The 25,951-nt window shown below is 39.5% G+C and overlaps 1 protein-coding gene across 5 annotated transcripts in view; it reads left to right on the top strand.

The window, feature by feature from the left end:
- Window positions 1-4,197: 4,197 nt before the first annotated feature.
- OSBPL9 (oxysterol binding protein like 9) overlaps window positions 4,198-25,951 on the top strand; it is a 161,322-nt gene continuing 139,568 nt past the window's right edge. For all 5 annotated transcript variants that reach the window (XM_043461342.1, XM_043461341.1, XM_043461340.1 and 2 more), the window contains exon 1: window positions 4,198-4,328. In XM_043461342.1, the coding sequence (XP_043317277.1) occupies window positions 4,218-4,328 (111 nt within the window). In that variant the 5' untranslated portion in view covers window positions 4,198-4,217. The remainder of the gene's footprint in view (window positions 4,329-25,951) is intronic.

The following is a 25,951-nucleotide window of genomic DNA, read 5'->3' as shown; positions in this document are numbered from 1 at the left end:
TAGGAATAAGACAAGGGCACCCAATCTTATCACTCCTATGCAACATAGTACTGGAAGTCTTAGCCAGAGAAATCAGGCAAGTAAAAGGCACCCAAATCAGAGGGGAAGAAGTAAAAATTTCTGTTTGTAGATGACACGATTTTATATACAGAAAATCCTAAAGACTGCACAAAAAAAGTTACATACTATCACCAAATTCAGTAAAGTTACAGGATACAAATAAATATACAAAAATCAGTAATGTTTCTATTTGTTGTTGCTTTTAGGCGCTAAGTCATGTCTGACTCTTTGCAACCCCATGGACTGTAGCCCTCCAGGCACCTCTGTCCATGGGATTTTCTAGGCAAGAAAACTGGAATGGGTTGCTATTTCCTTCTCCAGGGGATCTTCCCGACCCAGGGATAGTACCTACGTCTCCTGCACGTAAGCATATTCTTTACTTCTGAGCCACTGGGGAAGCCCCAATGTTTCTCTACACTAACAATAAATTATATGCAAAAAAGACAATCCCATTTACAATAGTGTTACCAAATGAGGTTTGTTTGCCTGACTGAAACTAAAGTAAAACACAAAGCTTTGCAGTAAAGAAAGAGTTTGTTCACAAGGCAGCCACGCAAGGAGACAGGAGAACAAATTTCAGATCTGTCTCCCCGAAGGGGAGAGGTCTATGACGTTTATGGGATAAAGAGGCAGGGTGATTTTAGGTGTGAGGAAATGTGATTGGAGGTAAGGAAAAGGTGAGGTAATCAGTGTTTTGAGCAGGCCCAGTTTTAGGGTCGGTGGTCCCCACTAGTCTTAGCCAGTCGGAACTGGGCAAGAACCAACTCCAGATTTCTGGAAAACAACTTAATCTCCTGTTACCATAGTGATCCATATGTCAGAAGTGTTATCTATAGGAGTGTTAAGAAGTGTGTGGTGGGATTTCCCTGGGGGTCCAATGGTAAAGAATCCACCTGCCAATGCAGGAGACATGGTTCAATCCCTGACCTGGGAAGAGTCCACCTGCCTCTGGGCAGCTAAGCTTGGGTCCCACAACTACTGAGTTCATCAGCTGCAACTGCTGGTCTGCACACTGAGGTCTGCACACTCTGGAGCCCACGATCTGCAACAAGAGAAGCCATCGCAATGAGAAGCCCACACACGGCAAACAGAGAAAGCCTGTAGGCAGCAACAAAGACCCAGCACAGTCATAAATAAACAAAAATGTTTTAAAAAGAGAAGAAGTGTGGTGATATATTACCTAGGCTATGTTAAGCTTGGAGGGTATGCAATTAGAGAAAGGGAAAAATAAATCAAACAAACTGAAAGCAGACCTGATCAGCGAAGGCAGGTTATAAGCTGCTGTTCTGTAAGACACACTCAAGGTCTTCTATTTAGGCTCCAGCTTCTGTTGACCCTGCTGCTGCTGCTGCTAAGTCACTTCAGTCGTGTCCGACTCTGTGCGACCCCGTAGATGGCAGCCCACCAGGCTCCCCCGTCCCTGGGATTCTCCAGACAAGAACACTGGAGTGGGTTGCCATTTCCTTCTCCAATGCATGAAAATGAAAAGTCAAAGTGAACTCGTTCAGTCGTGTCTGACTCCTAGCAACCCCATGGACTGCAGCCTACCAGGCTCCTCCGTCTATGGGATTTTCGAGGCAAGAGTACTGGAGTGGGTTGCCATTTCCTTCTCCATCTGTTAACCTTATGGGACATCATTTCAGTAGCAACAAAAACAATAAAATACTTAAAAATAAATCTAAACAAGGAGGTAAAAGATCTGTTTACTACAAATTATAAAACATAAATGAAAGAAACTGGAAAAGGAATGGATAAATAGGAAGATGTTTTGTGTTCATGAATTATAAGAATTAATACTGTTAAAATGTTCATATACCCAAAGCCTCTTATTGATTCAGTGAAATTCCTCTCAAGATTCCAGTGGTGTTTTTTTGCAGAGATAGAAAAAAAAAAAATCCTAAAATTCATTTGGAACCACAAAAGAGTCTGAAAAGCTAAAGCAATCCTGAGAAAGAATAACATGGCTAGAGGCATCCCACGTCCTGGTTTCAAACTATATTACAAAGCTATAGTAATCAAAAGAGTATGACACTGCCATAAAAACAGATGTATAGGCCAATGGAACAGAATCAAATGTACAGAAGTAAACCCATGTATATACAATCACATATATATTTGACATGAGAGCCAAGAATGCTCATTCATTAAGGAAAAGGTAGTCTTTGCAACAAATGGTGCCAATTCATATGAAGAAGAATAAAACTAGACCCTTATTGTAAACCATTCACAACAATTAACTCAAGATCAGTTAGAGACTTAATTGTAAGACCTGAAACCATAAAACTCCTAGAAGAAAACATATAGGAAAGCTTCTTGAAATCAGCCTGGGCAATGGTTTTTTTTTTTTTTTGGATATGACACCTAAAGCACAAAGCATCAAAAGCAAAAATAAGCAAGAGGGACTACATGAAACTAAAAGTTGGTCAAAAGGCTAAAAGTTCTAGTTATGAGATAAATAAGTTCTAGGAATGTAGTGTGAAGCATGGTTACTATAGTTATAATACTGTATTATATATTTGAGAGTTGCTAAGAGAGTAGATCTTAAAAATTCTTATCACAAGAAAAAAAAATTTTGAGGTGAGGTGATGAGTTAACTAAATGTAGTGTAGTAATCATTTCACAATATATACATGCATACCTTTGGGTTTTATTTTTTGGCCACACTACACGGCACATGGGATCTTAGCATCCCTTCCAGGGATCCTCGAACTCACGCCAGCTGCATTGGGAGTGTGGCATTAACCACTGTTCCACCAGGGAAATTCCCAAATCATGCACATCTTAAATTCATACAATGCTGTATGTCAATTATATCTCAATGAAACAGAAAAAGGATATCAAGCATAAATAATTTGATCTTTAGATCTTCACCCAACTTGATTAGCTAGTAGGTAGGTTCTCTTGTCTAGCTCCTTCAGTAATATTCTTTTTTTCCTAGAGCTTCTGTTATCAGCAAATAGGAGGGATTCACAGCATAATACTTGAATAAACAAAACTCCTTTAAAATAAACCCTAAACAAAATAAACACCTAAAATAAACCTTTAAACAAAAAATCCTAAAATAAAAAATTTAAAAATTAAAGACAAAGAAAACCTCTCCCTTGACTTCACAGCCACTTCTAGCCAATGCCCTGCTTCTTAGTTCCCTTTTTCTTATCCTTCACATCTCAATGCCCTTTCCTGGGATGACTTACACAACCATTCAATTATATACTTTATAAGTAGCTACCCATTGTCTTCCTATTACATCCACTTACTTAAATTCTCCACAAGGCATTCATCACTATTAGATATTTTTCATGTTTACTTGTTTTGGGTTTGCTTTCCATCACAGAATTTATGTGCTTTAACTCATAGCAAGGAATCTGTTTGTCTCCTTCAGTGTTGCATTGCCAGGACCTCAAAGATTGTCTCAATATACTAGGACAATACTTCCATTGTCTTTATAGGCTCTAAGAAATCTGCTCTTACTTCTCTGACCTTGTCTCTAACTACCTTCTCCTTGCTCACTACTCCACTTACAGAACAACTTGCAGAACAACTTGCTGTTCCTTTGCCAGCCTCCCTCCTCTTTCTTCAGGTCTTTGCTCAAAAGTTACCTTCTCACTCAGGCCTTTGGGAACTTAAAATTGCAGCCCCTTACCCTTTGCCTCTTTACTTGCTTAATTTTTCTCCAAATTACCAAATTGTAATATACTATATAATATACTATTTTTTTAATTGCCTGTTCGCCTCATGAAGTCTGCTGAACCCCCAAGCCTAAGAGTTATCTAGCACAAAACAAAAAATATTTATTAAATGAATGGGTTTGTGAAATAATTGCTTAAATGAATATCAGATGTGAAATTATTTGAATGTGTAAGGTATCATTATGGGCAGTCAAATTATCTATGTTAATAAGTGACCTTAACTTCAGTATTCATGCCTGAATTCTTCACATTTCGGGCACGGAGTCCTACACACATCAGACTCCGAAAGAAAATCGTTTTTTGGAGTTTTATAGCTGGAGGCGTGGGTCCGCGAATCCACCAAGGCGGGAAGCAGTTGCTGGCCCCGCCCTGGGCCCGCCCCTGTCGGCGATGACCACGCCCACCGAATGTTGAAAGCCTTATAGGCGAGTGACGTCAGGCCGTTTGTTGTCATTGGCGGCTCCCAAGATGGCGTCCATCATGGAAGGGCCGCTGAGTAAATGGACTAACGTAATGAAGGGCTGGCAGTACCGTTGGTTCGTGCTGGACTACAATGCAGGGCTGCTCTCCTACTACACAGTAAGTCCTTGGAGGCAAAGCCCCGGCTGCCCTGGGAGTCGCGATTCCTGGGTGGAGGTGGGGGCCAGGCTTTTGGTAGCCCGGCAGAGGTTGCTAGGATGGGGGTGCCGCCGTACGGGAGGGTTCCCTCGTAGGGGAGGGTTTTGCGCCCCGGATAGCCAATGAGGGTGAAGGAGATGCTCGTGCAGCCAATAAGTAGGCACCGGCTGTATGATTTATGGGGTGGGGGCGAGCCGTGTTCCTTTCTTAGGGTCCGGTGTTTGTTGGGGGGGGAAAGCGGGGCGCGGTTGTAGGTAGGTGCATGGTTGTAGTCGTGGCTTGAAGGGTTCGGTCTCGGGGTCTGTGCCGTTTCCACATGTTAGTCATGGACTTGACATGTCCCCCACCAGGCCCTGTAGACGGCCGCGCCCCTTAGCTTCCCTCCAGGGATTGAGGAGCGCTGCTTTCTTAGAGCAGTGGTCTGACGAGCTTGGCCAGGTCCTGAAGTGACTGGCTCTTGCTCGACATGAAAGGTTCTGAAATTCCTCCAGTCTGCCCAAGTTGAGTCTCTTTCACAGGACTCTTGTCCATTCAGCTGGGGGCGAGCGTCACCGATGCCTTAACTTTTGAGAGCGGAGGATTTCCTACACAGGAGTCTCTTGTTAGCGAGGAGAGACTGGATAGTGCGATGTCTCCTGAAAGTTATATTCTGGGAAGGGCTGAGTTAAGGGCTTCAGTGTCGTTAAACACAAATCAGTGACTGTGGGAAAGGTCCATGAATTGCTGAGAATCTTATGTTCTGACTCTCGCTCCACCCCCGACGCGTTAGAAATGGAAAGTGGGTGGAATTAGAGAAATTACTTCCCAAGGTACTGTCTCTGAATGGTGTCTAGTTAATAATAGCCAATGAGAAGGAGGAAACCTCTTCAAACGACAAAATAGAATGTCCTGAAACCTTTAGAAAATAATAGAAGACAGAAGGGAAAAAAATTATGATTATGGAAGAAGGATTAATGTCAACGAGAGGAATGGGGACACTAGTATTGATATTTTTTCGTTAATTTAAATATCTATTGAGCGCCCACTACGTGTTAATTATTACTGCTTTAGGCTAGGTGTGTGTGGGTGTGTGTGCTTATGCGTGTGCACGTGAGCGAGAATCAACGAAGTTCAAGATATTCACTATTCCTTTTCTCTGGAGCTTATATTCTAATCAGGTGGTTCCCTTGATTCTTTTTACTCACAGTAACTGCAGAATAAAGTATTCATTATTCCCATTTTACAGTTTTGGAATCTGAGGCTCCAGGCTTTTCAGCGATTTGCTCAAGGTCACAGAGCTAGCAGTAAGCAGTGTTATCAGGAGTCTAAATAACTTGGCTTTCCTTTTCCTTTACACTTCACTTTCACTACAGGAATGAGAAAAATGCAATCTTTGAGTTACTAAAGACAAACCTACAGGAGTAAAAAGTAAAAACTTTCAACACCAACTTCCTTTCTTTACATGATTTTGAAGGCGGAAAAGACTAAACAAACCTGAATGAAATTTAAATACATTGTTCAAGATTAGCTAGCTATGAAAGAGAGGCAAATGAACATTATATCCTGAAAACTCTGGAATTATGAAATCTCATAGTTCAGATAGATGAAGAGTGATAATAAGTTTCAGAAGTGATAATCAGAAAATCCCACAGACCCTTTCCAGCCCATTCATGGTAATTTCAGTGGCACTGTGGAATGAAGTTACTCTACAAATCCCAAATTTGTGTGGGTCTGAATTTAGGGCCACACTGGAGGGGCCCCAAGTTGGGGTTCTTGGGAACTCCTCTCCCAGACAGAATCTTCTTTTTTTCCGGTTTTTCTCACTTTGGCTTATCTTTTTTCTGCCTCCTTGCCCTTTTAGTTTCTGAATATCTTGACAAATTTCTCCTTGTCTTTGGCTAAATATGGCTTTTTACATTATGCTTCTTTCTTCTCCCTCCCATTACTTATCCTCCCTTCTGAGATTAAACTGTAAAACATCATGCTTGCCAGTAGAAGGAGGTATCATATTTCTCACTAATGGATGCTTAGAAATTTTCTTTTCTTTTTTTCCCTTGTTTTTTGGTGTTAAAGTATTTGTTTGCAGAGAAACAACAGAAAAATATTGTAAAATAAAATGATCTTGTGAAAATAAGGTGATACTCAATGCCAAATTAAAGGAGGTCCAGTAAAGATGAGTAAAGGATAGGTATTCACTTAAAGAGAAAGTAGGAGACACATTGAATATTGGCAGTGAATTCTGTACACTTGGACGTTGTTTCAGTACATTAGGATTTGGAAGGATGAAGGTACATCTTAATGATCTGCATGCGGCTGATAACTTGGAGCTGCATCTTCCAGGAAGATTATCTGAATAGTTGCACAGCATTTTAAGCAGAGCGGTAAATGGCAAGTCATTCCATTCCTTGTTTCCAAAATCATTTGCGCTCTGGTCTGGCTCTGTAGTTGAGGTCTGTCTATTCTAGGGTGGCCATGAAAACCCTGACCTAAACTATATTGACCTTGCTTTAGAGTTGGCCTATGCCAAGAATTGATATTGAGATAATCTCAAGGTTTTGGAAAAGATCACAGGAATTGCTGTGAACTAAATAGTTTCACCCAAACCTCACCTTCACCTGGATCTTTTGGTCCTGGGCCCATACCCTAACCTGTCCTCTGGGAATGAATAGTCTTTTTATTTTACATTTCTTTTATTTTCATATTATGTAAATTTTCAGTTCTTGAAAAACTGTTTAGTAGATATTCTTTCTAATACAGGGACAGAGAAATTGATTACCTTCTTTAGAAAATAGATTTAGGCAACCTTTTCAGGTCATGCTCCTGTCTTTTAATTATTAGAAACAGTGGTTTATTCAGGAAGCATTTATTTGGGACTTTTTAATAGGCACTTTATATATGGACTTCCCTCATAGCTCAGTTGGTAAAGAATCGGCCTGGAATACAGGAGACCCCCATTTGATTCCTGGGTCAGGAAGATCTGCTGGAGAAGGGAAAGGTTACCCACTCCAGTATTCTGGCCTGGAGAATTCCTTGGAGTGTATAGTCCATGGAGATGCAAATAGTCGGACACAACTGAGCGACTTTCATTTTCACTTTACTGTATATGCTGGAGATAAAAACATGAAGGAGAGAGTCCCTTCCATCTAGGAACTCAAAATCTTGCAGAGTAGACACCTAAACATAATTTCAAAAAAGTATGATAAATTCTACAATAGAAATAAGAATAGACTGCTGTGGGAACATTGCCTAAAAAAGACTAGAGAGACATTTGAGCTGAGACTTCAAGGTAGAAGAGAAGAAGGGCATTTCAGGCAGTGGGAAATATGCACAAATTGGGAAACTTGAGAACATAAAGTCCATTAAGAAGATATTGAGAATTTCTGAGCTTCTTTAATGTAAAGGCATGTAGGGAGATAACAGGAGATTGAATCCAGAAGGTATTTGGAGCCATAAGTCAGGCCTGGAGATGAAGATCTGTTAGTTATAGCATAGAATTTGTTAGTTGAATTTGGGGGTGAGCTGTACTGAGTCTTCCTTGTGGCACATGGGTTCTATGTTGTTGCTCACGGGCTTTTCTCTAATTGTGGTGTGTGAGCTTCTCATTGTGTTGACTTCTCTTGTTGCGTACACAGGCTGTAGGGCACAAGGCCTTCAGTGGTTATGGCACATGAACTTAGTTGCCCCTTGGCATGTGGAATCTTAGTTTCTGGACCAGGTAGCAAACCAGTGCCCCCTGCATTGGCAGGTGGATTCTTAACCATTGGACCATTAGGGAAGTCCCCTGTTAGTTGAATTTTTATTAATTGAGATACCCAGGGAGGGATAAGGATATAAATTTGGGAACACTGTGTAAACAGCTAACCATTTATGTGGATCATGATCACAGAGAAAGACGAGAAAGGAAAGAAAATTGAGGGAGATACAGATATTCAAGGAGTTGGAAGACTAGAAAGCAGGTGTTCATACCTTTTGATGATCAAATGTTTATTAAGTATGTACTATGTGCTAGGCACTGTGCTGGGAAGAGGGGTTAAAACTGTAAATAAGATGGGAATAGTCCATGTTCTCATGATGCCTAGAGTCTGCCGGGGTGTACATCAAGTAAGAGCTGTGATGGGGAAGAATAGGATGTTGGGAGGTACACAAGTGGGCAGCTTGCCTCTGTCTTGGAGTATCAGATAAGTTTTCCTTGAGGAAGTAGGTTTGCTCTGACCTGAATGGTGAGTAGAGAATAGCCATGTAAGCAGAGAGGGAAAACTGCTTGAGATGGAATAGATGTTTTTGAAAGAGACAAGAAAAAAAAAAAAGAAAGAGACAAGAGTAAGGAGCTTGTTAGTCCTGGAATTTAGGCTGTGAGGTGGACAATAGTGCGATGAGAGGGAGAGAGAAGCAGGGGCCAGATAATGAAAGACTTTCTTGGTAAACTGAGATAAGGAATTTGAACTTTTCACTCAGGGCAGTGGAAAGTCACTTAAGTGTTGTAAGCACTGCTTGTTGTGGAAAAAACTTTCATAGTACAAAATTCATTTGAAACATATATGAAAGATGATAGTAAAATGAATTCCTGTCACCCAGCTTGCGCAGCTATTGATATATGGCTAATCTTGTCTTATTAATACTCCCAAAGCTCCTTCCTACCCCATTGGATTACTTTAAAGCAGATCCCAAATCTCTTATTATTTCATTGGTGAATATTTCAATATGTTTTACAGTGTTTAATTTCCTTGATTTTTCTCAAACATCTGTCCCTCACCAGTTGGTTTATTTGAGTCAGGATTCCAAACAAGATCCACTCGTAAAACTGAGTCTCTTTTATTCTGTATGTCTTCCCTCCCTCTTTTTCTTTGCCACTCATTTGTTGAAGAAAGCAAATTATTCTGTAGATTTTCCACATTCTGGATTTTGCTGAGAGTATTCTTATGGTGTATTTAAATATGTTCCTTTATCCTCCATGTTTCCTATAAACTTATAATTACAGCTAGAAGCTTAATCAAATTCAGCTCCCCACCCCCCACCCCCACTTTGGGCAGGAATACTTTGTAGGTGGAACATATTACAAGTATCTCCACTTTCTGATAGTTTGCTTTACCCTACTTCATTTTAAGAAAAGACCTATTTAGTACCTGTTTTTGCTAACCAAAAGAAATCCAAAGAGGATATTTGCTTTTGCGGAAAATACATGAAACGTGAAAATAGCATTCAGAGTTTTTTTTTTTTTTGCAGCGAGCAGCTATAGAGTCAGTGAGCGCCCCAAGCAGCGAGAGTGACACCAGTAAGCTCCTCCCCTGGGACCTATGGGCTTCCCAGGTGGCACTAGTGGTAAAGAACCCACCTGCCAATGCAGGAGACATAGAGATGCAGGTTCGATCCCTGGGTTGGGAGGATCCCAAGGAGAAGGTTATGGCAACCCACTCCAGTATTCTTGCCTGGAGAATCCCATGGACAGAGGAGCCTGGAGGTCTGTAGGGTCACAAAGAGTCAGACACAACTGAAGCGACTTAGCATGCATGCTGGGAACTATTAATACATAATAGCAAGCTGCCATAGTTTTGAACTGTGTCTGTGAGCATCTTTACTTTATCTCAGTTTATTTTGTGCATCTGTTAGCAAGGTGTGTCCTAAGGCAATTGCATCATTGCTTTATGTCATTTTGGCTTAGGGAAGGTTTCTTAGGAACAGGGGAAACCTGTACATCAAGTGGCCCATGATGTCTGGTTGTCTCTCTGTGGTTTTTAAAATTAAACAGTAGGTTCAGATAAAATTTGTATTTTTTAAAAGAATACTTTGGTTATGGAGAAATAATGAAGTCATATTGACAGGATTTCAGTGATTGGATGTGAGTGAAGGGGAAGAGGAGTTTGATGGAATCCAGGTTTTTAGATTTAGTTGAATGAATGATGATAGGGAAGATAAGTATAGGTTGGGTGGAGAACAGTGGTTGCTTTGGGGCATGTTGAAATTGAAGTAAAGATATTGCATAGTCAGAACTTAAAAAAATCTGGGCTATAGATAAATATTAGCTTTACACATACGGAGAGATGAGAAAGTGAATGAGTGGGAATAATAGAGAGCTTTAGATAGAACACTGAGAAACACCATTGGATTAGGTATCTATTGCTTTATAACAAATTTTGCCCATAATGATTTTATCCACTTAAAACAATAAACATTTATTATCTGTGGCTCAGAACTTTGGGCTCAGGGTCTCTCATGAAGTTGCAGTCAAGACATTGGCTATGTCTGCAGTCATTTGAAAGACTTGACTGGAGCTGGAGGATTTGCTTCCAAGATGACTCACTCTCATGTCTGTTGGCAGAAAGCCTTAGTCCTTACTGGCTCCTGGAAGGTAGCCTCAGTTCCTCACCAGCTAACCTCTCTGTTGGGCTACATGAGTGTCATCCTGACAGGGCGTCTTATCTGGCTTCACCCAGGAGGAGTAATCCAAGTGAGAGCAAGGAGAAAGCTGAAGTGCCTATTTGACCTGGTCTGAGAACATCACTTTTGCCTTCTTCCATTCATTAGAAATGAATCATTAAGTTCAGTTCATGCTACAGGGGATGGGAATTTTAGGCATGGGAAAGAGAATTAACCTCTACCTTTTGAAAGGAGTGTCAGTTTATGGAGGGATTTTAAGCCATCACAGTTGTTTCTAAGGGATTGGTAGAGAAAAGAACCTGCCCAGAAGAGTGAAAAGGGGCAGCCAGAGATATCCAAGAAAAACCAGAATGCAGCAGTCAGGGCAGGAACTGGCTTGAATACTGCTGAGAGAATTGAATAGATGAAATCTTAAACATACTCATTGGACTGATCAGTTGGGACATCAAAAAGAAGTTTCCATGGAGTCAGAAGTTTGGCAGTCAGAGTGGTTTGAAGAGTAAATAGGAGGCAAGAAATAGAGAAGATGAGTGTAGATTGCTCAAGGTGTTTCATTATGAAAGAGGGACAGAGGAATATGGAACTGAGAGGAAAGAGCTTCTAAGGTAGGAGTATGCTTAAATGTTTTAGTGATGGGAAGCAGGGTACTTATTAAAGATGAGAGTAGAGTTAAGATTTAAGGAATGTAGTAAGATTTAGATTAGTGGCCATGGGAACTGGAAAAAGGAATAACTAGGGTCACATTGAAATTAACCAGGTGGTAAGAGGAGTTAGTTGAGATTATAAAATATGATTTGTTTAGTCATGACCTGTAAGTATTTAACACTTTTTCTTGTTTTGCATTGTCTTTATGACATTTCAGAGAGAAAAGTGAGAAATAGTGAGTTAATACGTTGTCAGGGTCACTCAAGGTTTTCTTTAAAAGGAATCATTGGAGAAATGATGTGTTTTGCTGTTAACTTGCTAGCTGGAAGAGACTCATATGAGACTATGCATTTCAAAACCACTGGTGCACTGGGAAGACCCAGAGGGATCCGGTAGAGAGGGAGGTGGGAGGGGGGATCGGGATGGGGAACACATGTAGATCCATGGCTGATTCATGTATGTATGACAAAAACCACTACAATATTGTAAAGTAATTAGCCTCCAACTGATAAATGAAAAAAAAAACTACTGGTAATCTGAACACATTTAAATATTACTTGACAGTCCTTAGCAATGTCTGGAAGGAGATAAAATCTCTCATCTAATTCTTGGATTTTAGGTTTTTGAAGAGCTTAAATATATGTGTTTTTCTTGCAAAGATGTAAAAGAGGGAATCTCAGATTCTCCTAGAAATGTATCAGCACCACACCCATCAAACATTTAAAAGTGAATTTATACTTTTGTAAATAAACTTCTTGGTTATATCAACTATGTTTTTTATTAAGCTTACATGGTACATATTAATAGTCCAAATTAATAAAGTAGCTTTGGAATTGCGAAAGGAACACAAGAAAAATCGTACCTAATCTAAATGCCCTGAAAAGAAATATGTGGAAATTTTATGTCTTGCGGTTTCCTCGAATACCCTAGTCAGCCTGAGTTTTTCTCTTGTTTTATTTTTATTTTTTTGGCTGCGCTGAGCGTGGCATGTGGGATCTTAGTTCTCCAACCAGGGATGGAACCTGTACCCTCTGCAGTGTAAAGTGTGGAGTTTTAACCACTGGACCGCCAGGGAAGTCCCTCTATTGCATCCTTTGTCTGTATAGCACGCTTGTAAACTCCTTGATAGTACTACTAGCATTATAATTTTCAAGCCCTATAAATATAGCACATCATTCTCATAGTGAATGGAATGTCCAAGCCCCTTTGAACTAAGAGATGTGATATAGAAGGTTGTTTTGAAATCATTGCTTATACAGCCTTGTAAGTTTTGCAGAATATACTGATAGCAAATATGTTTATGGCTTATGTAAAACCTGATTAAGCTTATATTAATAACAGTGGCTTTTGTTTTAATCATCCTTAGCCTGTAGAACTGTGTGGGATCTTTTGGTTAGTGTGTTATATCAGACAAGCAGTCAGTTCTTGCTTTATTGCAGGCAGTTTTGTTGATGATAGTAATTTGTAGAAGGATAGACAGTAGAGCTATTCTTAAATGTGCCACTCTTACATGTGGCAGTTGTCATAGGATTAGATTTTCAACTAGTTATATAATGCCAGTCAAAGCTAGCTAGGACAATGCTCAAGAGATTTAGATTAAGGACCTATTTCCTTTTACTGCTTATAGAGAAAAACAAATGGCCAGTTTAGTCTTTTTCTTCTAATTTACTGTATTATAAAGGATAATCATCTTAGACTAATTTAAACTAAAAAAATAAAATTACTTTTTTTTGTGAAAGTTAAGTTTACATGATACATGGAATGATATAAATGGAATCATATTTGGGGAAAGTATTTTGAGGTATTCAAAATTAATTTTTTCCCCTTCACATGACAAAGATTATTATGAATGTTAATATTCTGATTCCTGGAGTTTTTTCACATTGAGCCTTCATGCTAAGATTGTCTATTTATTTAATTGAATTTATTTTATTTTAGCATTACTCTTATGGCACAGGTGGTCAAATGAAATATTGGATGAATATTTGGTTTGTCATTCTGGCAGCTGTCTCTAGTCTCAATCTTCCTCTTTCCTCCATCTCTCACAGATGATACCATGCTTCCCAGAGACAATAGAGGTCATTCGGTGGGAGCACTCTCAACTCCTTTGTACTGCCACCTATTGGTATAGCTACTTTCCTGCCTATCCTTCCTTGCGTCCTCCCTGTCTTAATGGAAGAGGTAATCCTTGGGTGGGCTTTCCTGGTGGCTCAGTGGTAAAAAATCCCCCTGCCAATGCAAGACATGTGGGTTCAGTCCCTGGGTTGAGAAGATCCCCTGGAAAAGGAAATGACAACCCACTGTAGTATTTTTGCCTGGGAAATCCCATGGACAGAGGAGCCTGCCAAGCTACAGTCCATGGGTTGCAAAAAGAGTTGGACACAACTTAGCAATTAAGCAACACCACGAATTCTTGGGTGTTCTGGATTCCATCTGCTTGCAAATTTTTAGAAGATCTCAGTCTATAGGTTTTTCTCCTTTTTCTGCTTTCTCCTTCCTCTTGCCCATGTGTCTTCCACTTCTTTCTATGTATAGACTTTTGTTGTTTAAGAATATTTACTTTGCAATATAACAACTAAACATCATAGTTGTAACAATTTCATATGGAAAATTTTAATACATTTTGGGATTGCTTGTTGCTTTTCATTTTTTTGGTACAGTGAGTTTTGAAATTGGAAAGTGTAAGCCCTTCAGCTTTGTTCTTTCTCGAGATTGTTTTGGCTATTCTGGGTTCGTTGAATTTCTGTACGAATTTTAGGATATACTAACTTTTTCATTAACAAATTAACTTGGGCTGTATCTCTCTCAAGTTGACAAATATCTCTGCTAATTCTATGTCTCCCTGGAAAAACCATCTTTACCTCTCTTCTTCAAGTTAGATAAACCTATTGAAAGAGTCTTCTACATTGTCTGTCTTTATTCATGCATTTACTGTACAGCAATCTGTTTTCACCTTCAAATTTCACTGACTATCCTAGCAAAAGTCTCCAATGAAAGCTTTGCTGCTGAACCCAGTGGGTGCTTTTAACTTTTCATGTTAATAGCACTGTCTCTGCAGAATTTGACATTATTACTCTTTAAGTTTCAAAAATATAGTTTCATTCTTCTTGAAGAGATGTAACATATTCTTAATTTTAAAAAAACTGAAAAAGTATATAAAACAGAAAGAAGGAAAGTACTACCTGAAATCCTACTATCTGTGTTTTGGAGAATAGCTTTCCTAACAACTCTTTATGCTTAAATACACCTTTATGTATATTTTATACAAATGGAATCATTATATATATAATATTCTACAACCCAGAAGCATTTTATTAAAAATTTTTCTATGTGATTTGTTGTACCATTTTGTATTGTATTTCTTCAAGTAGCAAAATGAGCAAAGGATATCATTTTTCCTTCATCCTTACTTAATGAGATCTCAGTCATCTGGCTTTGGGAGATTAAGATTCCTATGCTGTCTGTGATGCAGGAAGACAATATACAGTAATCTGTATTATCTCCCATAGTTCTGCTCAGCTGGATAGTACCCAGTCTACTTGGTTAAAAGTGAAGTGAAGTGAAGTCGCTCTGTCGTGTCCTACTCTTTGCGACCCCATGGACTGTAGCCCACGAGGCTCCTCCGTCCATGGGATTCTCCAGGCAAGAATACTGGAGTGAGTTTCCATTTCCTTCTCCAGGGGATCTTCCCAACCCAGGGATCGAACCCAGGGGTGGAACCCGGGTCTCCCTCATTGGAGGCAGACGCTTTAACCTCTGAGCCACCAGGGTTAAGGGCAGTTCAAAAACCCACCCACACCTCCAACTAATAAAAAAAATTAAAAAAAATTAAAAAAAAATTAAAAAAAAAAAAACAAACAACAAAAACCCACCCACAAACAGAAGACTCCTCTTCTTAATGAGAGAGTGACAAAGTTCTAGAAGAGCTTGTAGGATGAGAAATACTATTATAGGCCATTTTTGGAAAGTGCAGTGTGCCATAAGCCTCTACTATATTAATCACTGTTGCAGGTATTTTCTAGTTTTGTCAAATATATCACTTCATTAAGCCTCATAACCTCTTCCATTTTTCCTTGCTACCACTATAGCATATAAACCACCAGGGTCTGGTGCAAAAACTTCCTAAGTGTTCTCTTTGTTTCCTTTTTGCTCTCTAAAGTCCATTTTCTATCAGTAGCCCAAGTGATCTTTTAAAAAAAGGAAAAAGTAAGATCATGTTTTTCCTCCTGCTTAAAATTCTCTAGTGACTATAGGAAAAAAAATTCAAACTCTTTACTATGACTTACGGCCTTGTAAGCACCGAAGAATTGATGCTTTTGAACGGTGGTGTTGGAGAAGACTTGAGAGTCCCTTGGACTGCAAGGAGATCCAACCAGTCCATCCTAAAGGAGATCAGTCTTGAGTGTTCATTGGAAGGACTGATGTTGAGGCTGAAACTCCAATACTCTGGCCACCTGATGGGAAGAGCTGACTCATTTGAAAAGACCCTGATGCTGGGAATGATTGAAGGCAGTAGGAGAAGGGGACGACAGAGGATGAGATGGTTGGATGGCATCACCAACTCAATGGACATGGGCTTGGGTAAACTCCGGGAGTTGGTGATAGACAGGGAGGCCTGGCGTGCTGCAGTCTATGGGGTTGCAGAGTCAGATGCAACTGAGCGACTGAACTGAATTGAACTGATGGTCTTGTGATCTTTCTCCACTTAACTTTCTACAGTAAACCTTTTGCTCACCACTATATCCACTGTAGCTTTTTTTTTTTCCCCATTCCTTGGACACCTCAAGCTTGTTCCTGTCTCAGGGTCTTCGTGTGTATTTTCTGGCTTCCTGGACTGATACTATCCCATGGCTGTATCCCATGATTCCCTTTTTGTTATGGATGTCTTCATTTAGGTGTCACTGCTCAGAGAAGCCTTTCCTTAACAACCTGTATAAAGTACACACCTCACTGTCAGTCACTAGCACTAGCACACTGGTCTTTTTTTTTTTTTTTTTACTTGATGGTTTAGAATATACACTTATTTTATTTTATTTTTTAAAAAAATTAATTTATTTTAATTGGAGGCTAATTACAATATTGTAGTGGTTTTTGCCATACATTGACATGAATCAGCCACAGGTGTACATGTGTTTCCCATCCAGAACACCACCCCCCTCCCCTCCCATCCCCCAGGGTTATCCCAGTGCACCAGCCCTGAGCACCCTGTCTCATGTATTGAACCTGGACCGGTGATCCACTTCACATATGATAATATACACGTTTCAATGCTACCCTCTCAAATCATCCCACCCTTGCCTTCTCCCACAGAGTCCAAAAGACTGTTCTTTACATCTGTGTCTCTTTTGCTGTCTTGCATATAGGGTCATCATTACCATCTTTCTAAATTCCATATATATGCATTAGTATACTGTATTGGTGTTTTTCTGACTTACTTGGCTCTGTATAATAGGCTCCAATTTCATCCACCTCATTAGAACTGATTCAAATGCATTCTTTTAATGGCTAAGTAATATTCCATTGTGTACATGTACCACAGTTTTCTTATCCATTCGTCTGCTGATGGACATCTAGGTTATTTCCATGTTCTGGCTACTGTAAACAGTGCTGTGATGAACATTGGGGTATACATGTCTCTTTCAGTTCTGGTTTCCTCGGTGTAGCACACTGGTCTTGATGTATTTTTTCATAGCATTTATTGTTAGCTGCTAAACTTATTTCATTTTTCTTGTTTAGTGTCTGTTTCCCTCTTCTGGAATGTAAGTAAGCACCATGAGAACAGAGACTTACCTTCATCATTTTGTCTTTAGCATCTAGAGCAATGCTTGGCACTTAGTGAGTATTCAGTAAATATTTATGGAATGAGCAACAGGTGAAGTAGTTTATATATTACTTCCTTTATACATGAAGAAATTGAGACTTAAAAAAATCACACAATAGTTTCTCTGTATGTGATTAAATCTTCTAACTCCAGATAGAATGTTCTCTCTATAGATACTGAATTGTGCTAGTGTTGATATTTTGAAATGACAAACCCAAGTTATCACTAGTCTGCTTATAGGTGATAACTGAGTTACATCATTATCACAATGAAATAAACTTTCTGTATGCTGCTGCTGCTAAGTCACTTTAGTCATGTCCGACTCTGTGTGACCCCATAGACGGCAGCCCACCAGGCTCCTCTGTCCACGGGATTCTCCAGGCAAGAATACTGGAGTGGGTTGCCATTACCTTCTCCCAAACTTTCTGCATAGGCTACTCTAAAGTACAAACTGCATTGATTAATCATTAAAAAGTACTGAGTCCTTTTACATCTAAGTTGTTTAAGACAGGGACTTAGATCGTTCTCTTTGAAACACTGAGGATGAATGAAAAACCCTTTTTCCATTCCAGTGAAGTGAAAGCCTCCTAGAGAAGGGAAAGGAGGAGCAGATACTAAGTATTAGAATTTGTTGAGTAATGAGTTTTTTATATTCACAAAACATGACCACAGAAAGATAGTGGCACATTCTTGAACATAATTCTCCTTTGAAATTTTCGTCACCCAGAAGAGGATAAAATGTACATTTCAGATAGGTGATATGTTGTGTGACCAACCCACTGTTTTGTGCTTGCGTGTTAACTCTTCTGCCTTCATTTTTTTTTTTAAACCCATTTCAGAGAGTCAGACACTACTGAGCAACTGAACAGCAACAGCGATTCTGAAGTAAAATTAGACTTGATAAAGAATGAGTGTTTTTATTCTTTGAAACAAAAGTTTTATTTACTACTGAATTATAGTTGATTTACAATATTGTGCCAGTCTCTACTGTGCACCAAAGTGATTCAGTTATACATACATATATACACTTTTTAAAATATTCTTTTCCATTATGGTTTATCACAAGATATTGAATATAGCTCTCTGTGCTATACATAGGATTTTGTTGTTTATCCATTCTGTATATAATAGTTTGCATCTGCTAACCCCAGATTCCCAAGCCATCCCTCCCCAACCCCTCCCCGCCTTGGCAATCACAAGTCTCTTTAGAATGAGTGTTTTTAAATTGCCCTTTTAAAAAGTATTTCTCCCCTGCTCCGCCCCGTTTATAAAAGTGAAATGTTTATCATAGATCATTAACTAATCAAGTCCTTGACAGTCTTGTAAGCCCTTCGGCATAGTTCTTGAATTCTTGACTAACTTCCTTATTCTTCCTTGTAGTCCTGCTTTCCCTTAAGCAACAATATCTAAAAGAAATTCTTTAAGAAAATAATTTCTTAGGCAGTGTTTGAACTGATAACAACTTTCCCCCTATCTTTTGATCACATGCTGTATTTTAAGTGCTTTTCCTAGCTAATCTAGAGACCATTTTCAACAGTTTCTTTGCAAGAATTTGTTCTGGGTTTTAAATTCCAAATGAGAACATGGAGCTTTTGTAGCATAACCTTGTTCTAAATTGAGGCCTGTAGGATGAATCTTAGAATTAGGACTGAGAGTTCAAATATCTGTGGTTCTGGTTATTGTTCTTGCTAACCAGATTATTTTAGATGTTGTACAAATTTTCCCATCTTTAAATTTTTCTAGTGCTGTTCTTGTTTTTCATCTTTTCATGATCTTACTGTCTTGGGCCCTTACTTAGTCTTTTCCAAATAAGGAGAAACACTCTTGGGCAATTTTTGATGGAAAAGTGAAGTTGAATGATAATAATGGATTATCACTGTAAGTTTGGTGGGAGAAGTACTAAATAAACAGCATAAACTTCCTGGAGTTTAACACACTCCTATCATTTCCTTCAGTCATTTTTTGTGAAATAACATTAATCACTATTTAGTATTTGGGCAGATTTAATTTAGTATTTGGGCAGATTTAATTTAGTATTTCAGATTTAAATTGAAGAAAGTAGGGAGAACCAATAGACCATTCAGGCATGACCTAAATCAAAATCTTTATGATTCTACAGTGGAAGTGACAAATAGATTCAAGGGAATAGATTTGATAGAGTGCCTGAAGAACTATGAACGGAAGTTCGTGACATTGTACAGGAGGCAGTGATCAGGACCATCCCCAAGAAACAGAAATGCAAAAAGGCAAAATGGTTGGCTGAGGAGGCCTCACAAATAGCTGAGAAAAGAAGGGAAGCGAAAGGCAAAGGAGAAAAGAAAAGATACCCATCTGAATGCAGAGTTGCAAAGAATAGCAAGGAGAGATAAAAAAGCCTTTCTCAGAGATCAATGCAAAGAAATAGAGGAAAACAATAGAATGGGAAAGACTAGAGATCTCTTCAAGAAAATTAAGAGATTCCAAGGGAACATTTCATGCAAAGATGGGCACAATAAAGGACAGAAATGGTATGAATCTAACAGAAGCAGAAGATATTAAGAAGAGGTGGCAAGAATACACAGAAAAACTATACAAAAAAGATCTTCATGACCCAGATAATCATGGTGGCGTGATCACTCACCTAGAGCCGATATCCTGGAGTCCAAAGTCAAGTGGGCCTTAGGAACCATCACTATGAACAAAGCTAGTGGAGGTAATGAAATTCCAGCTGAGCTATTCAAGTCCTAAAAGATGATGCTGTGAAAGTGCTGCACTCAATATGCCAGCAAATTTGGAAAACTCAGCAGTGGCCACAGGACTGGAAAAGGTCAGTTTTCATTCCAATCCCAAAGAAAGGCAATGCCAAAAAATGTTCAAACTACCGCACAATTGCACTCATCTCATACGCTAGTAAAGCAATGCTCAAAATTCTCCAAGCTAGGCTTCAACAGTATGTGAACTGAGAACTTCCAGATGCTCAAGCTGGTTTTAGAAAAGGCAGAGGAACTAGAGATCAAATTGCCAACAACCGTTGGATCATAGAAAAAGCAAGACAATTACAGAAAAACATTTACTTCGGCTTTCTTGACTACGCCAAAGCCTTTGTGTGGATCACAACAAACTGTGGAAAATTCTTAAAGAATTCTTAAAGGCAGACCACCTTATCTGCCTCCTGAGTAATCTGTATGCAGATCAAGAAGCAACAGTTAGAACTGGACATGGAACAATAGACTGGTTCCAAATTGGGCAAGGAGTAGGACAAGGCCGATGTAGTTGGATGGCTTCACCAACTCAATGGACATGAGTTTGAGCAAATTCTGGGAGTTGATGATAGACAGGGAAGCCTGGCGTGCTGCAGTCCATGGGATCGCAAAGAGTTGGACGTGACTAAGTGACTGGACTGAACTGAACTGATTTTGAGGAATAAAAGAAAAATAGAAACTATACATTGAGGTTCAGTATATATTGACGTGCTAAGTAATTTGCAGCCCTTAGGTTACTATTTAGTATTTTATGTTATAGATAACTTTTCTTAGAAAGTATGCAGAAATCCCCGTCATCAGAGTTGTGCTTAATTAAACCCTGTGAAAGTGGTTCTCGTCACTGATCTGTTGACCTGAATTTTTGAAGATAAAATTATCCTTTTTAAGAAATAAAAAAACACCTGGGACTTTACAATTTAAGAGATCACAGATCAAAATACAAGTCTCCAGTCCTTTACCTGTAGCTCAGAAATCCCTGAGTCTCTGAATTCCAGAAGCTTTTTTTTTTTCTAAATGTATTATATTCTCATTTGGAAGTAAAGCCTGCCTTGAACTGTGTGGTTAGTTATAATCTCTATTATGCTTAGTATAAATATATGTTGCACTACCAAAATATTAGTATGCTTGATTGTGAAATTAATTAAATGTTTAATACTCCAGATTCTGTTGCAGGTGTGTGACAGTTTATGTACTCTATATATGTTACTGTTTGAAAATTCTAAATTTTAAAGCACGTTTGATCCAGAAATCTCAGATAAGGAATGTGGACCTCTATCTGTGGTCTAATGACCTAGGGTTTATCTGCTAGCAGCAGTTCAGAAGGCAGGGGTACCACCCTCTGAAGCACTGCTGCAGTGCTTTGTGGGGTGTTATTTGCACTGATGAATTCAGAAGGATCTCTGATTTGACACACAGCCTTTGTGGCTCAGAGAAACTTTGAAAGGACACTGAAGTTAACCAGATCTGTAGTAACTGTGGTAGAAATGCATAATCTTTAGAGTCAGACCTGGATTGGAATCCTCTCTACTTACCTGTTATCTGTGAATCCATAGGCAAGTAACTTACGCCTTTCTGAGCCTTTATTTTCTCAATTATAAAATGGATATAATAAAAGAACCTGTATCATAAGATTTGGAGAAGGAAATGGCAACCCACTCCAGTACTCTTGCCTGGAAAATCCCATGGATGGAAGAGCCTGGTAGGCTACAGTCCATGGGGTCGCAAATAGTCTCACACGACTGAGCGACTTTACCTTCACCTTCATATCATAAGATTGGTGTGAGAGGTAAATACAATTATATTTAATTGTGTTTAAAGCACTACCCCAGTATTATAAGAGTTCGGTTCGGTTCAGTTTAGTCGCTCAGTCATGTCTGACTCTTTGCGACCCCATGAACCGCAGCATGCCATGCCTCGCTGTCCGTCACCAACTCCCAGAGTCTACCCAAACTTATGTCCATTGAGTTGGTGATGCCATCCAACCATCTCATCCTCTGTCGTCCCCTTCTTCTCCTGCCCTCAATCTTTCCTACCATCAGGGTCTTTAAAAAAAAAAGTGAGCTCTTTGCAACAGGTGGCCAAAGTATTGGAGTTTCAGCTTCAACATCAGTCCTTCCAATGAACACCCAGGACTGATCTCCTTTAGGATAGACTGGCTGGATCTCCTTGCAGTGCAAGGGACTCTCAAGAGTCTTCTCCAACGCCACAGTTCAAAAGCATCATTTCTTCAGTGCTCAGCTTTCTTTATAGTCCAACTCTCACATCCATACTTGACCACTGAAAAAACCATAGCCTTGAATAGATGGACCTTTGTTGACAAAGTAATGTCTCTGCTTTTTAGTATGCTGTCTAGGTTGATCATAACTTTCCTTTCAAGGAGTAAGCGTCTTTTAATTTCATGGCTGCAATCACCATCTGCAGTGATTTTGGAGTCCAAAAGAATAAAGTCAGCCACTGTTTCCACTGTTTCCTCATCTCTTTGCTATGAAGTGATGGGACTGGCTGCCATGATCTTAGTTTTCTGAATGTTGAGCTTTAAGCCAACTTTTTCACTTTCCTCTTTCACTTTCATCAAGAGGCTGTTTAGTTCTTCTTCACTTTCTGCCATAAGGGTGATGTCATGTGCATATCTGAGGTTATTGATATTTCTCCCGGCAACCTTAATTCCAACTTGTGCTTCTTCCAGCCCAGCATTTCTCATGATGTACTCTGCATATAAGTTAAATAAACAGGGTGACAGTCTACAGCCTTGATGTATCCTTTTCCTATTTGGAACTAGTCTGTTGTTCGATGTCCAGTTCTAACTGTTGCTTCCTGACCTGCATACACGTTTCTCGAGAGGTGGGTCAGGTGGTCTGGTATTCCCATCTCTTTCAGAATTTTCCACAGTTTGTTGTGATCCACACAATCAAAGGCTTTGGCATAGTCAATAAAGCAGAAGTAGACGTTTTTCTGGAACTCTCTTGCTTTTTCAATGATCCAACAGATGTTGGCAATTTGATCTCTGGTTCCTCTGCCTTTTCTAAAACCAGCTTGAATATCTGGAAGTTCTCAGTTCACGTATTGCTGAAGCCTGGCTTGGAGAATTTTGAGCATTGCTTTACTAGCGTATGAGATGAGTGCAATTGTGTGGTAGTTTGAGCATTCTTTGGCATTGCCTTTCTTTGGGATTAGAATGAAAAGTGACCTTTTCCGGTCCTGTGGCCACTGCTGAGTTTTCCAAATGCTGGCATATTGAGTGCAGCACTTTCACATCATCTTTTAGGATTTGAAATAGCTCAACTGGAATTCCGTCACCTCCATTAGCTTTGTTCATAGTGATGCTTCCTAAGGTCCACTTGACTTCACATTCCAGGATGTCTGGCTCTAGGTGAGTGATCACACCATCATGATTATCTGGGTCATGAAGATCTTTTTTGTATAGTTTTTCTGTGTATTCTTGCCACCTCTTCTTAGTATCTTCTGCTTCTGTTAGGTCCATACCATTTCTGTCCTTTATTGTGCCCATCTTTGCACGTAATGTTCCCTTGGTATCTCTAATTTTCTTGAAGAGATCTCTAGTCTTTCCCATTCTACTGTTTTCCTCTATTTCTTTGCATTGATTGGTGAGGAAGACTTTCTTAATCTCTGCTTGCTATTCTTTGGAACTCTGCATTCAAATGGGTATATCTTCTCTTTTCTCCTTTGCTTTTTGCTTCTCTTCTTTTCACAGCTATTTGTAAGTCCTCCTCAGACAGCCATTTTGCTTTTTTGCATTTTTTTTTCTCAGGGATGGTCTTGATCCCTGTCTCCTGTACAATGTCATGAACCTCCGTCCATAGTTCATCAGGTACTCTGTGTATCAGATCTCAGAGTTCAGTAAATGTTAACAAAAAACTAAAGTTTATGACAGTGTTTAACATGTAATAATATTCATTAAATGTATTTATATTGTGGTCACTTGCATAAATTAATATTCAAATTTGTTAATTCATAACAAGAAATATAATTGTTAAGGAGACTGCATATTTAGGCTATCTGATTCCTACATTAATTCATACAGTCTCTGAAAGCAAGCTATATAGGATGCCAAATTTATATGCAGAAGCAGGCCAAAGGTGTATAGATATTTAATGTCATCAGGCTTTGGTATCAAGATGCAATATCTCTGTATTAGAGACATACCTATTACAAGAACAGATCTAATCTCTTGGTCAGCAAAACTTCTGACTTTCTGGTTCTAGTTCTGAGCTTCCTACTGTAGTTCTATTACTATTAATACTTTCTATACTTAGTATAATGTCATAATTATAATTACCTCCAGGCTGTTCCAGTTCTTAAAGATGATCTTGTATATATCTCTGTTCTGTGTCTGTTTTCTTTAAAGGGAGGCAGTCATCTTCCAGGATCTTGGAAAGACCCCAGACATCATGGTCCCCTTGTATACTGATTCTGTATATTTTCCTAAAGCTCTATCCACCTGATGTGAAGAGCCAGCTCACTGGAAAAGACCCTGATGCTGGGAACGATTAAGGGCAAGAGGAGAAGGGGGCGGCAGAGGATGAGATAGTTAGATAGCATCACCGATTAAATGGACATGAATCTGAGCAAACTCTGGGAGATAGTGAAGAGCAGGGGAGAAGGACAGACGTACTGCAGTCTATGGAGTTGCAAAGAGTCAGACAGAACTTAGTGACTAAACAACAGCAAAGTCTCTGTGGTATGTGCGTGTGTATGTGCTAAGTCGCTTCAGTCGTATCTGACTCTTTGTGACCCTGTGGACTGTAATCCGCCAGGCTCCTCTGTCCATGAGGATTCTCCAGGCAGAAATACTGGAGTGGGTTGCCATGCCCTCCTGCAGGGGATCTTCCCAACCCAGGGATCGAACCTGCATCTCTTACGTCTCCTGCAATTGGCAGGCAGGTTCTTTACCACTAGTGCCATCTACTGCTGCTCAACTGAGGCCTTCTGTAATGAGGAATGGGAGATGTGGGAGTCATCTGTAGTGTAAAACTTGAGGGATGAATGATGGGGAATATTCCTCACTAATCAATAATGAATATTGATTTTCATTCATCTGAAGTATTTTCAAGTTTCCCTTGTTATTTTTTCTTTGAGCCATTAGTTGTTTAGGAGTATCATTTAACTTCTACCTATTTGTGGACTTCCCAAATTTCCTTCTGTTATTGAGTGCTCCTTTTAATCTGTTTTGGTCAAACAACAAACTTTGTTTTATTTATGTCCTTTTAAATTTATTGAGGCCTGTTGTATGGCTTAACACATGTCAGTCCCAGAGCTTCCCTGATGGCTCAGATGGTAGAGAATCTGCCTGCAGTGCCGGATACCTGGGTCTGATCCCTGGGTTGGGAAGATCCCCTGGAGAAGGGAATGGCTGCCTACTCCAGTATTTTCTCTCTCTTTCTCTTTTTTTATTTTTTAACATTTTATTTCATTTTCCTATAATCCAGTATTCTTACTTGGAGAATTCCATGGATAGAGGAACCTGGCCCAGGCTATAGTCCATGAGGTCACAAAGAGTTGGACACAACTGAGTGACTAACACTTTCACTTTTCATTATCAGTCCTGGATAATGTTCAATTACATTTGCAAATAATTTCTTTTCAAGCAGTTTCTTTTGAAAGGGACAGTCTGTTGCACGTTGCTTCTGTTCACTGCCTACTGACCTATACCTAGATACAGCATAGAGCTAGCTGCAAGAGGCTTGAAATGTAATAGCCAGCAGGGGAACCATGTATTCAGGTAGAATTTGGGGTTCAGTTCAGTTGCTTGGTCATGTGTGATTCTTTGCAACCCCATGGACTGCAGCATGCCAGGGTTCCCTGTCCATCACCAACTCCTGGAGCTTGCTCAAATTCATGATGCCATCCAACTATCTCATCCTCGTGTCATCCCCTTCTCCTCCTGCCTTCAGTCTTTCCCAGCTTCAGAGTCTTTTCCAAGGAGTCAGTTCTTCACATCAAGTGGCCAAAGTATTGGAGTTTCAGCTTCAGCATCAGTCCTTCCAATGAGTATTCAGGACTGA

Source organism: Cervus canadensis, chromosome 2 (genome assembly GCF_019320065.1).
Source record: "Cervus canadensis isolate Bull #8, Minnesota chromosome 2, ASM1932006v1, whole genome shotgun sequence".
NCBI classification, from domain to species: Eukaryota; Metazoa; Chordata; class Mammalia; order Artiodactyla; family Cervidae; genus Cervus; species Cervus canadensis.
This window is presented reverse-complemented; position numbering and strand designations above follow the sequence as displayed.